The sequence below is a fragment of the Falco cherrug genome, chromosome Z, assembly GCF_023634085.1.
Source record: "Falco cherrug isolate bFalChe1 chromosome Z, bFalChe1.pri, whole genome shotgun sequence".
Lineage (NCBI taxonomy): Eukaryota > Metazoa > Chordata > Aves > Falconiformes > Falconidae > Falco > Falco cherrug.
In genome coordinates this window covers 73,804,421-73,817,035 of record NC_073720.1, presented here as the reverse complement: position 1 = coordinate 73,817,035, position 12,615 = coordinate 73,804,421, and the positions used below count along the sequence as shown (strand labels likewise).

Here is a 12,615-nt window from a genome sequence, read left to right as displayed (position 1 = left end):
TAAGGTATTTGTAATTAATTTGATGATTTCCCCCTAACTACTGATCAATTTTGGGATCATGCCACGCCTACTCTGGGACCTGATTTACTAGTCAGCTCCAACACATGCAACTGCAGTCACCTATGCAGTCACAGCAGAGAAAAAACAAAGGAAAGGAGAAGGCAGGAGCAGGAATCAAAGAACCTTGGCAACCTGAATGTATATAGCCCAGTTTCTTAAGAAATTCTGTAAGTCTTGGAGCACTTCTAAGTCCTGACAGAAATACCTACTACCTACCTTTAAAGAAATTATAACATTTTACTTCAAACCAGATGTTCTCAGTTACACTTAAAAATCACAGAAATATTCTAGCATTTCTTGTGCATCTTCCACACTCTTGGTGCCACGAGGGAGGAAAGTCTGGAATATCAGATTGCTGATCCAAATAGACTAATTTCTGCCACGAGCATTAGAAACTGACTGAAAAAGGTGGCAGAATGTAGTTCCTGCTCAGTAAAACATAAGTTTAGTTTTAAGCATGTATGTATATGCTGTAACATGGATGGATTCAAGTGCCTCACAGCTGCAGGGATAAACAGGCCACAAATAGTGACAGAGTCCAAATAAAAGCTAGGGTTTCCTAATCCTGCTAGCCCACTGAGACAACTCACTTTCACAGCGGGGAAAAGGCCGTGTCCACTGTCCCAGGTTAAGGCAGTGTTGAACAGAGTTTCCCACTATCTGGAAGCCTGGGTCACAGGAAAGGCTCACTTTTGACCCTGGCTTTAAATCAGCAGAAGAGGCCCGCAGATGTGGTATGGATCCTTGCAAAGATGGACAGTCTGTGGACAAAATATATGCATACAGTAAGAGATACAGCTATGTGCTGAAATGAATAAATTTGTTATCTGACTGTTTGATCCTGTATTTATCCAGGAGAAAGCTTTGGGAAGTGTTATGTATGTTACTGAACCTGCTTGGGTTCAAAGGGTTTTGAGAATCATCAACATGTACCATCAGAAAAGGAATGCATAGGAAAAGAGGTGAAGAAGCAGTAGTTATTTTAATACCATTCAATTATTTTTAGAATAAAAGACAAGAAAAATTTCCTTCTGACCCACCACCATCTTCACTCTTTCCCCATCTCAATTCAGGAAGCAATAAATCTCTGTCAGAGATTCCATTGAACTTTTGTTACAAAACCCTGGAATTCAAGGAATGAAGGACTGAATGTTCTAACTGTCAAATTATCAAAATAATTTATTCAAGGTTAGTAGGGCAAAGGCTGAAAGCTAGCATGTTTGACCTCGTAAAAGAGTCTAATAATACTGTTCAGAAAAAAAAGGTTCTAGGAAATAAAGTTCTAACCAGCACAAAATATACTCTTGTAATCTATCTTCACTCTTCCAACAACTCCTGGCAGGAAATCTGGCCAGGCTAGTACATTTCCTTTTTGGAGTTCTTCTGGACAGGATGTAGCCAGAGATTTTACCTATGGATTTAAAACAGTTGATTAGGTGCTGTTTAAGGACCATGTAGGAGAAGAATGTAAAAAAATATTCCTTCCATGTCTGCATGCAACACTACAACAAATTATTGAATAAGCGATATTCATCCTTTCTAGCACAAGAGGCTTCTGGTTGAACTGCTTGTTATACTTACTTAGAAGCCAGCTAGCTGTGGACAGGCATGTACTGAGGCAATACTTGAAGGAATACTTGTTATACAAGCAAAATATAAAACATAGTTCTTAAAACACAATTGATTTTTTTAGCATGAAAGAAAATTATGTCACAGACAAAGGCAGATAGAAGAATGCAATCGGAAAACTTGATGTATTTGCAGAAAAATATCAAAAAGGAGCCAAAAGGAACTTAATGTTGAAGATCTGCATTCCACAAACTCTGCTAGCACTGCACCGCATTTAAGGAGCAGAAACACAAATGAGTTTTGTGAATTCAATGCACTAGGCTCGTCAAAACACTGCACGCAAGGCCTAGCCACAACAATACTAAAAATAGAATTGGCATGGACTTCACCAAAGCAGGACAGGGCCATAACTAACCAGGTACCGAAACAAGAATTACATGGGCAAACTAACGATAGGAGAGAGAAAGCAACACACTGTTAGATCAACAGCAGATCAGTATCTTGAGAACAGACTTAGTCAAATACCTTCGATGGAAAAGTTTTCCATTTAAAACATAACTCCTTTAATGGCACCACTAGAAGTTTATTTTGCATTCTTACTACAAGAAACTGAAATGCAAAGAGGAATTCTTAAGCTGTTTCAGTTCTGTACTTTACTATAAAAAGTATGTATTTCAATAAGGTTCTTCACTGAGTCTCAGAATCTAGTAAACATAGTAACATCATTATATTTCTGTCTGGCCACCAATACAAGGAACTTGGGGATGACAGTCCCTGATGGCACAGCACTTGGAAGCTATTCAGACCCCAGTGTAAATTATATGCAATAATAAGTATACACAGACAGACCCTTAATGGTGGGATGTCATATCAATATTCCATAGTGGTCCCCTGGAAAGAGCCTGGATGTCCTGACCCCAACATTTGTGAAAAAGGCAGCCTCCCAGTTCTGCTGGATGCTCAGGGAGATTTCTGCTACGTGAAAGTGTTTCAAAACTGCAAATGAAAGACCAGGGCTTTGGATTCACTCTGCACTGCCTTTGTTCACTGTAACTCCAGGAAAATAGAAACATAGTCCCAGAGGTGACTGGGACGAAGGTGGATTATTGGCACAGTACTCCCCATTATGTTTCTCCCTATCAGGGTAGATGCAATCATATCTCAGCCATGAACTGCTGGAAGAAATTATATGTGCCCTGAGGAAGATAAACGCGCAATAAAGGGATAATTAAGGATTTTCTTTTCTTTTAAGGTATCACAAGAGGGAAGTAGTCTATGGAGGAAAGATGGTTATTCAATTAAGAGAACATGTTAGTAATTGGGCTACGGAGACTACTTCTTGCTCTTTGGCTCTTCTGTGCTGGAGGGTCATTCCAGTAATTCCCTGGCAGAGAGAATGTTTCCCTCATCAGCATGAAAAAATTAATTCAGAACAAAGATGAGCAGCCCAGTGGGCTGTGTACATCTCAGCACAGTCAGCCTACCCATACAATACATGTAGCATGCCTTCAAGGCACAGCTAACTGGTTAAGAAAGCACAGGTGTGCCCAGTTTATGCCAAACAGTTGAGAAACTGCCATTCTTAAAAGGGTGACCTGGCTTCTGTTAAGTCTCTAGTGGATGAAATCAACTATAAGAATAATGTGCTATACTGTCTGTGAGAAGGAAGGTATGCCATGAACCTCAGACTGAGTTGCTCTTACATTCCCCCGACTTCAGTGAGGTGGATCAGACTCCTCTAGAGCCAGCTTAGCTGGAGAAGACAACAACGTGCTTTTACTTACTCTGAGGCCTTTTCGAAGATCTCATTTCAACAGTATGTACTGATGGAAACTGCTTACGTCAACGGCTGCAAACAAGCTGCAAGGAATCTGCAGGGAAAACCTCCTTGGTGTGGGAAAGGTAGGTTTGGGAATCAGTTTTTCCCAGCCGTATGATGGAGAATGGATGGCCAGAAAGGACCTTGCAGTCCCATATAGACAACTCATATTTCTGCTGCTGTCTACTCAGCAACAGACCAACAAGACTGCTGGTTTACCTACATAAAATCAATATGCAAGTGCATGAGCAGTGAAAGTACACAAATAAAAATCTTAAAGAACGGACTTTGTCTTTATGTTACTCACTGGGCTACATATTCTATCACCCTGCTTTCCTTTATGGCTGAGAAGAGGAATGTAAGACTTACTGAATAGTTCCAGGTGGCCACAACAAAACTGGTAATAACATATAATGATAGTGATTTACTATCTCAAGCACTGAAAAGAGTGAGGTAAAAATTTAATAGGACGCTTACTTGGCTTAGCTCCCTGTCTGGTCTCATATCTGTCTTTTCAGATGAGTACTACAGATACCATAAATGAAAGGCATGATTTTCTTCCTTGTCCTAACTGTACTGCATTTGAAGCAAATGGGAATTTAATCAAGCCTGTCATTAAAGACAGGTGACTACTGAGAAAGATTCAGAAAATCACACTTAACCTCTTCATCAGTGTGTCTTGTAAGATCACATGCATGCTTATCAGCTTCAGAACTGCTAGGGAACAAAACCCTGAAGATTTGACTTGGCAATGCAACAATTGTAACCCCAAAAGCCAGGAAGAGTAGTGGATTGTTGGGCTGTTCTAAATGTAGCAGAAAGCCAAAGTAGCAGAGAAAAAGAGAAGCAGAAGAGACATTTGGATGCTGGCAGCAAAGATTCTGCTTTACTTCTATTGTCTATTAATTTCATTATTTCATATTTGAATCATGCATTACAAATGGTGATAATATGCTTAAGGACAGAGCTGCATCTATAGGGGACCTTGACAAGCTGGAGGAATGGGCCAACATAGATGTCATCAAATTCAACAAGAACAAATGGGAAGGAGAAAGCTTGGAATGCAGGCTGGGGAAAGCTTGGAGAGGGAGCAGCTCTGTGGAAAAGGACCTGGGTCTCTGGCAGGCAGTGAGCTAAATACTGGCCAGCTGTGCACCCTGGCAATAATGAGAACCAACAGCATCCTTGGCTGTGTGAATAGTGTCACAACCAGAAAACCAAGGATGGGATTATTCCTTCTTCTCAGTGCTTATTAGAACACATCTGGAGTACTGAATTTCATTTTGGGCTCATCAGTACAAGAAAGACATTAACAAGCTGGAACAAGTTCAGGGGAGGGTACCAGAAAGGTGATGATGGGCTGGAACTTTTAAACTGTGAGGAGAGACTGTGGGAAAAAAGCTGGTTCAGCCTGGAGCAGAGAAAGCCTTGGGGACACCTAACAGCAGTCCCTGGTACCTATGGAGAGGTAGGCAAGTATATAGTCAGGCTCTTCACAGCAGTGCATGGTGGGAGCCAGAAACAGTAGTCATCAGTAGAAGTGGGAGAACCCAACTAGTTACAATGAAAAAAACCCTCATTCTGAAGATAGCTGGACATTGAAGCTTGTCTCCCAGAGAAGCTGAGGGATCACTGCACTCACACACATCTTTTGATCTTCACTAGTCTTTTACCTCTGTGAAAATTTAGTGCCAAACTTTATTCTTGGTACCTGAATAAAAGTAGCCTGACAGTCATTTAAGCTGCCCATTCAGACTTTTCCTGGGACCATACAGGTCTGATTTTTCATAGTGTCTAATGCATTGACAGAAAATCTGATGCCTCTCTTCTGAAGTTTTACAGGTGACTTCACACAGCAGGATGAGGGAACCATAACTTGTAAAATAAGCCCTTAGCTTGTTTCATTGGGTTTCCTCCCTCTTTTAAGAGGACTGACAGCTTTTGTGCACACCTTCATTTCAAAGTTACATAATGCAGGAAGGCTCAGTTAAAATAGAAGGTGACTGCTATTTTATCACACCTAGTTTTGCTTAAAGGTATCTTATCTACTTACTATGCTAAGCTTATTACCCTAAACCAGAGCTTCATCTGGTCCCCACACACTTTGGTGGGAACAGAGGTCTATCCAGTATGCTAATCTGGAATCATCCTACACTCAGAGCCCTGTGCTCCAGCTCCACTTACCTGCTGTGGAGACAGGACATGGTCCCAAATGTTGAGCTGGCTGATGGAGCCCACAAAAGATTCAGCTGGGTTGAACCCTTCTCCTTTCTGATCTTGCTCTTGACCCAGTACAAGTGCACCACCACCTAGACTCAGAGAGAATGAGACCAGGGATGGGAAACAAAGCCTTACAGCAGGGAACTCCATAGGAAGATCAAAAACTAAGCAAACCCAAACTTTTGCTACTCTATGTTGCTAAGATTTTGTAGTGCAGGAGACCAGGCACCTTCAACAAATTGTCTCAGAAAAAACCTCTGGGAAGCTTTATACTAGACTGAGGTAAGTAAGCGTAACAATTTGTAAGTGATTCTCAAATAAACATTAATATTAAACTCATACCGATGACAGCAGAAAATTCACGTGGCTACTTCAGGAATGGCATTGCCTCTAAGAGACCACTTCTAGGCTCAGTATTTGAAGCATATTACAGAGCAATGCAAATGCAGTTTTGAGCAGGCGGGGCATACTTTACAATGCTAGCTTGCACTTCCAGCTTTAAACAAAAATGTAGAAAGTCAGATAGGACAAATTTGATTCAAAATCCTCAGAAGTACATTGGTGATTAGACAGTCAACATTCTGACATGCCACACAGGTTCAATTTCCTCTCCTCAACCAGCAGCACAGATGATATGGGCATGCATTTTGTATGTCACAGGGTGTGTGGACAAGGGCAAAAAGTAATCAAGACTGCAGACTTAGGCCTCATCTCTAGAGATAAATCCAATATAATTGGGAAAGATGGGGCAAGCATAAAGTACACAGACTAAAACTTCACTATTTTATTCTTTATTTTAATATGGTAGCTTTCTGAAACTTTATGTAAATCCAGATGGTGGTAGTATGAAAACACTGTCAAAACCGAATTTCTTTGCAGCAATCTAATGTCAGGCCTTTCACAACTCTTCAGTGCTGAAGGTATCCCTTTTCATACCTTTGATATTACTGGAAAGACTGCTGATCACAGGAAACAATGAAATAGCAAAATCTTCCTTGTTAGGAAAAAATGCAAATATAACTTTAAAAACATGTCTGAAAGTGACAGGAGAAGGCTAAGTCAATCAATTCTGAGCACAGATTTGTAAGGGAAATGCCAGTTAAGTCTGTTGCATGATAAACCTGTTCTCACAAAGCATTCCAAAATTAGCTCAGCACAGGCTCCTTTGGACTAAACTCTGACAAACAAGTTACTTACTAGTTTGCCTTAGAAATGTGCACTTTGTCTTCAGCAAGGCTCAGTGAGGGAACTGTTCTCATAAACAAGAACAGCAAACGTGAGCCCTGCATAAACTTTGAAAATGTGAAAACATACTAAAACCACCAAAATAAACATTTCCTTGCAGGCACAGCAAATTCTGCAATAAAAACAGAATGAAGGCAACAGATCTGGTGTAATATAAATAAAGCATACCAGGGATTTTTGAGCCAACAGAGAGCCCGCTGCCTCCATCAGACAGTTTTCCATCAATGTACACTTTCCATGCCCCATCTGTGCACGTCCATGTGACTGCAATGTGATGCCAGTTACCATCGTTCACTGAAGGACAGTCTGTGATCCTCTCTTTACCATTTACATAAAGAACCCAGCTGCATGGAAGGAAGATGAAGGCATACTCACTTGCACACAGCAACTTTAAAAGCATAGCCTGTCCCACATGACTCAAAAGAAATGTTACTTGCTGAAGTAACTCTGTCTACATTATACAAGAAATATCTCTTGAAAGATCATCGTACAAGATATGTGTCTCTCAAAGAACTTAGAAGTTACGGTTATCATATCCAAAGCATGGTGAAATAAGTAATGTGTTTTTATACCAAGACTCTAGTCACAGCTGAATAATGGATTCTTACACTTGCCCCTTGGGTCCACCCCTGTGTCTGGAGTCACATTACAAGTACTCTGAGTGCTGAGCTCCATTTTATCAAATAATTGTCTCAATGTGTCATTCAAATATGATGTAAACATAGTCCAGACAAAAATGCCAGGCTTTCTAAACTTCTCTTTCTTGCCATTACTCTATTTCGCAAAAAGTGAAGGAAACGAAGGAGAAAAACAAAACAGAGAGACAACTCCAGCCATTGAGTTTGGATGCAGGTTTTTTTACTCCAAAGTAGGCAAGGCTGATATTCAGACTTCTGGTCTACACTTCCTTTACCAATTCAACACATCTGTAAGCTACAGAAAAGCAAAACTGTGATTTACCCATTGTAATCAGTAAGAAGAAATGCATTATCGCTTCCATTCTCCACTGCATAAGAAATGGGAGTTCCATAGTTTGTAGTGTCAGTGGATTTCATCCAGAATGTACAGGTGATGTCACCAAGAGATGGGAAAACACCATCAAGCATGACGTACCCATAGATACCAGAGACTTCAAAATCAAGATTGAAACCAGAGGACTGTTCTGCAACAAAGACAAAGAATTTTCAGAGCTATATTCCTGAAAACCTACAAAAAAGAATCAAACTGAATCTAAGAAAATGCAATAAAATGGATTGCAACCCATCTGTAAAAGTTATTCACTTTAAATTGATCAGATGTAGACAGAATGTATAGCAGTCTAACATCAGCCAGCATATAGAACTTTCTGAGTCTAGAAAACACACAGGGTTTGAAGACAAATGACTGGAAAAGAAGCTGATTATCTAACAAACACAGAACATGAACCTTGCTTTTCAGTACACTATCAATGAAATGACATATCCACCTGCCATCCAATAACCCAAAGAGATGCGATCAGCTGGTTCCATTTTATTCACAACAGTCTAATTAAAAAAAAAAAACAAAACACCAAACCCACAAGATTTTTTCCTGTTCTGGACTTACTGAAATACACTGCACTGGTATGGAACAGGACTTCTGTGCTGCTCTTCAATACAGAGTGACATGCTTTACAAGGATACTACATGTACACCTATCAAATGCAGCCTCTCCTGAAAGCTGGGTGTTATTAAACTTTAAAACAAGATAGCAAGTCTAATTGACCTGTATGCCTTCCACTGTCTCTGTAAAACCAACATGGGCTCTTCAGCCTCTGCTTAAAGATTCACCAGCTACTAGTGTAACACTTCATCATTTTCATGGAGTGACTAAAGGACAAATGGATTTGAGCCTTGTGGCTGCGTCGCATAACTCCAGCATCATCTAGCAAGTTGCAGTAGTTGTGACCTACTTTGCTCAACCATAGGGAACTTTATGTCTTTTCAACTTCTAAAGCCGAGACTACCACATACTAATCTCTGACCCTGTGATGCAAACCCCTACATGGAACACATGAAACAGAAAGAGCTAATTAACTCAAATATACATGGCAAATACAAATAAAACTTGACAGACCCACCAGGTAATAAAAGCAAGAACTGTTCCTTAGAAAAATGAATGTAAATATGACATAGCACACATGCTGTTACTAGTCTGCAATTACATGTATTAACACTGCTGTCACACAGCTTCCACTCAGCCCCTGAGAGTCCCCCCACCCGAGCTGTATTCTGGCAAAGCTGTATGAAACCAGCCCAGCCAGTGCAAATCTTGCCCAGAGACTTAGTCAAGCCACCTTTTTCTGACACTTGGTCCTGTGTACCTGTTTCACACCTGCTGCCTGTAAAGCCAGGGGGACATTTACAAATGTACGAGTTCAAGGCATCCACACAGGTGGCTTGGTTTAAGCAGGGACTGGAGTCACAGTCATCGATGTTCACTTCACAGTTTAGTCCTGTGTACCCTGTCACACACAGACACCTACAGAGGAAAAAAGCACACTTCAAAGGTGGCTACTGTCATGACAAAGAATCCTGGCCACGAGGTCAGATCTGCCAATGGGAATGACATATACTTAAAAAAAAAAATAAAATATCAACAGCAGAGATACTACAGAATTAATGGCATTTTATTCTCATTGATCCTTTAAGTATGCTTGTATTCTATTAGCTGTGTAGTAGTTCTTCTTGATAAAGACAATACAATATTTAAACAAAGTGCCTGAGTTTCTTCATATGAAATTGGGAGAGGCAATCATTGCAATCCCGTGAGTGAAGCATGCCTTTTAGGTCCACAGAATTATAGACAAGAGGTACTTGACTTTTCAGGCAGGTATGCTTACATAGAGGGAAAACCAAGGCAGTAGAAAGGCACCAAAACTTCTGGTACTTGGAAAACCAAGGTTTTTGAAAGGCACCACAACTTCTGGGGCTTTGGGGAGGGAGAGAGTTATTAACCCCAGGCAGTAACAGCTGGTACATCTATCTCTGCAGTGACCTAGGATATGACACTTCTATTGGTATTTGTAACTTCTGATTGGAGTCCAGATACCCTAAAGCATATAATAAATATTCAGAAGATTACATCAGCATTCGTATTTTAATCTCTATATTCTCAATATGTACAGATATCCCTGTCTTCTAGGGTATAGAAATGTAATATTATCAGATACATAACTCATCATCACATATTCTTCTAGTGGAAAGCAAGACAAGCCCTTGAGGCTTGGGAAAGTGGATTTCTTTTGGAAGATGATTATTAAAACCATGCAGTTGTACCATGCTTACAATTCAAACTCTGTATATTTTCTTTGCTGTCTATCTTGGAATTTTTTAAGAGTGAGGACATGAGGATTTATTTTCCTGCATTTTAAAATCTCCTTTAGTGCCCGTAAGGGGACAATTCATACTGGATCAGCCTGCCAAATGCTTTGCTGAAATCTAAGAAGGCTGAAGCACCACAACAGATCTGACTTTCCACATTGTATTACATTAATCATACATCTGTTTTTCACCTGAAGCTGTTGATACCATCTTTGCATGTAGCTCCATTCCTACAGGGTCTGCTGAGACACTCATCCATGTTTCTTTCGCATAAGACACCAGTAAAACCTGGGAGGCACTTGCAGGAGAAACTGCCAACTCGATCTTCACAAATAGCCCTATTAAGACACGGGTTTGAAAGGCATTCATTGACCTCCATTTCACAGTGAGCACCTGAGAAGAAAAGAAGAAAGTCACAGCTCTGCTCTGAATAGCCATTGCAGGTCTGGGATTTACTCATTAACTGAGGTTAAGTAGTCATAGAAGAATTACAGGAACAATCTTTGCAATTGTAGAAATTAACACTTTGCAAATGGTGGCAAATTTAAATGGATATTGTCCATTATATGAGTAATTTGGGCTGAATCAGGAAATCCCCTGAGAAACTGTTTTGAGCTACTAATGAAAAGCTACTACAAAAGACATTTAGCTGGAACCTTAACTCTAAAGGCAGAAAATGAAAGCCAGAAAACACATGATTCTGGGATTTCTGCTGTACAAGAGGCTCTATGTTACAAGCACTGCAGAATGAAAAAACTGCGTTGTGATTTTAGGGTGTAGCTCTTTGGCAACATGATAATCAATGGATATGCCTAGCTGTTACATAAATCTAGGAAAGCAGTAGGAAGCAGAGTATGAGGATGAAGAGTAGTTTTAATATAAATAGTCTTGTTTACTGTAATAGTATTTTTCTTTTCCAAATAAAATTAAACATAACAATTTGCACCCGTATGAATGTCCTTATTCTTTCCTCAACATCACACAGTATGTTCATGACAAAATCAGTAAGATCAATCATTTACTAAATTTTTTTTACTTCTGAAAGTCTGAAATGTCTGAAAGACATTTACTTCTGAAGCCGCACTTACGCTACAGGGACTCTGAGAGATGAGATCAACCTAAGGAATCTAGGACATCCATATCAACTGTAATATATAGCAAAGAGATTGAAATACTCTAGACATGGAAGGAAGACATCTTTTTTGGTCTGAAAGAGTGAGGGTTGACTTAAACAGAGAAATGTGTACCTGCAAACCCCTTTGCACAAGTGCAGCGGTAACTGTTCTTGCCATCAACACAATGGGCCCCATTCAAACATGGACTGGAGCTACATTCATTTATGTCTTCCTCACACAAGAGACCTTCAAACAGCAAGGGTTACAAGGCATGATCAAGACATAGTCAAGGTCTGAATGGTGCAGTGACTGAACGTGGAAGACAGAACAGCACCATACTGCTTGCATAACAAAATGCCTCCAAGAGCAGGCGGTAAAATTCCATGTTTAACTGCACTACTACAAACATTTACAGAGATCAGCTGTGTTATTTAGATGCTGGGATGTGAAAGATGTGAAGTTCATAGTTTGCCTTCAAGCTTAAAAAATATCCAGCATGGGTTGCTGTCGACAAATGTATAGCCATAAACACGAAAAATGAGGGGAGGGAGACCATTTCTGGTGGAAAAAATAGAGATTTTTTTTTAATCACATGAAGTTATCTCCTCAGTAGTTTATTTCAACATTTAGAAATTAGGTGCTGTTTTGGGAAAGTACTCAAGCATGCCAGTTTTTGCACAGATTTCAATACCTTCAATGTACATACAAGTGAGAGTTAAAAACAGAGAGAAAAAAGCTAAAAAAATTCCACTCACTCACAGGGCTGCCGTAAAGCAACTGTGTAAATGATCTGTCTAGTCAGGCCATATTCAGTCTCATAAGCACTTCGCTTGTGAGTATGTACTAATTCCCCAAACCTCATTTCTTTCCAGAACTGTCACAAAACAGAAGCCATACAGGCACACACATGCACATCGACTGTCCTTGAATGCTCATCCTTTTATTTCAAACCCTGTTCACATACAGTGGAACCTTGCTCTAACCTGTAAATGAGATTGCTTTCCTGTTATAATTCCACATCTGTGGAATTATACAGCCCTTGTGTTTTTTGTTATCTACTGGGCATAGAAACAATGCCTGTCTGAAGAAGAGCTATGAAGTGAAACAGATTACCTGAATAGCCTGGTTGACAATGGCAAACAAAGGTCCCAATGCCATCTTTACACATTCCATTGTTGCGACAAGGAGATGATTTACACTCATCAACTTCTGTTTCACATTTCAAGCCTAGAATGCAAAATAAAGG

General features: G+C 40.0%; 1 protein-coding gene across 1 annotated transcript in view; it reads right to left on the bottom strand.

Annotated features, from left to right (window-relative positions):
- SVEP1 (sushi, von Willebrand factor type A, EGF and pentraxin domain containing 1) overlaps window positions 1–12,615 on the bottom strand; it is a 128,839-nt gene that overhangs the window by 45,580 nt on the left and 70,644 nt on the right. The window contains exons 22-30 of the mRNA XM_055699432.1: window positions 12,483–12,596; window positions 11,502–11,615; window positions 10,446–10,647; window positions 9,255–9,412; window positions 7,874–8,075; window positions 7,082–7,257; window positions 5,633–5,757; window positions 1,348–1,471; window positions 651–821 (exon numbers count right to left, since the gene is read on the bottom strand). Coding sequence (XP_055555407.1) covers window positions 651–821; window positions 1,348–1,471; window positions 5,633–5,757; window positions 7,082–7,257; window positions 7,874–8,075; window positions 9,255–9,412; window positions 10,446–10,647; window positions 11,502–11,615; window positions 12,483–12,596 — 1,386 coding nt within the window. The remainder of the gene's footprint in view (window positions 1–650; window positions 822–1,347; window positions 1,472–5,632; window positions 5,758–7,081; window positions 7,258–7,873; window positions 8,076–9,254; window positions 9,413–10,445; window positions 10,648–11,501; window positions 11,616–12,482; window positions 12,597–12,615) is intronic.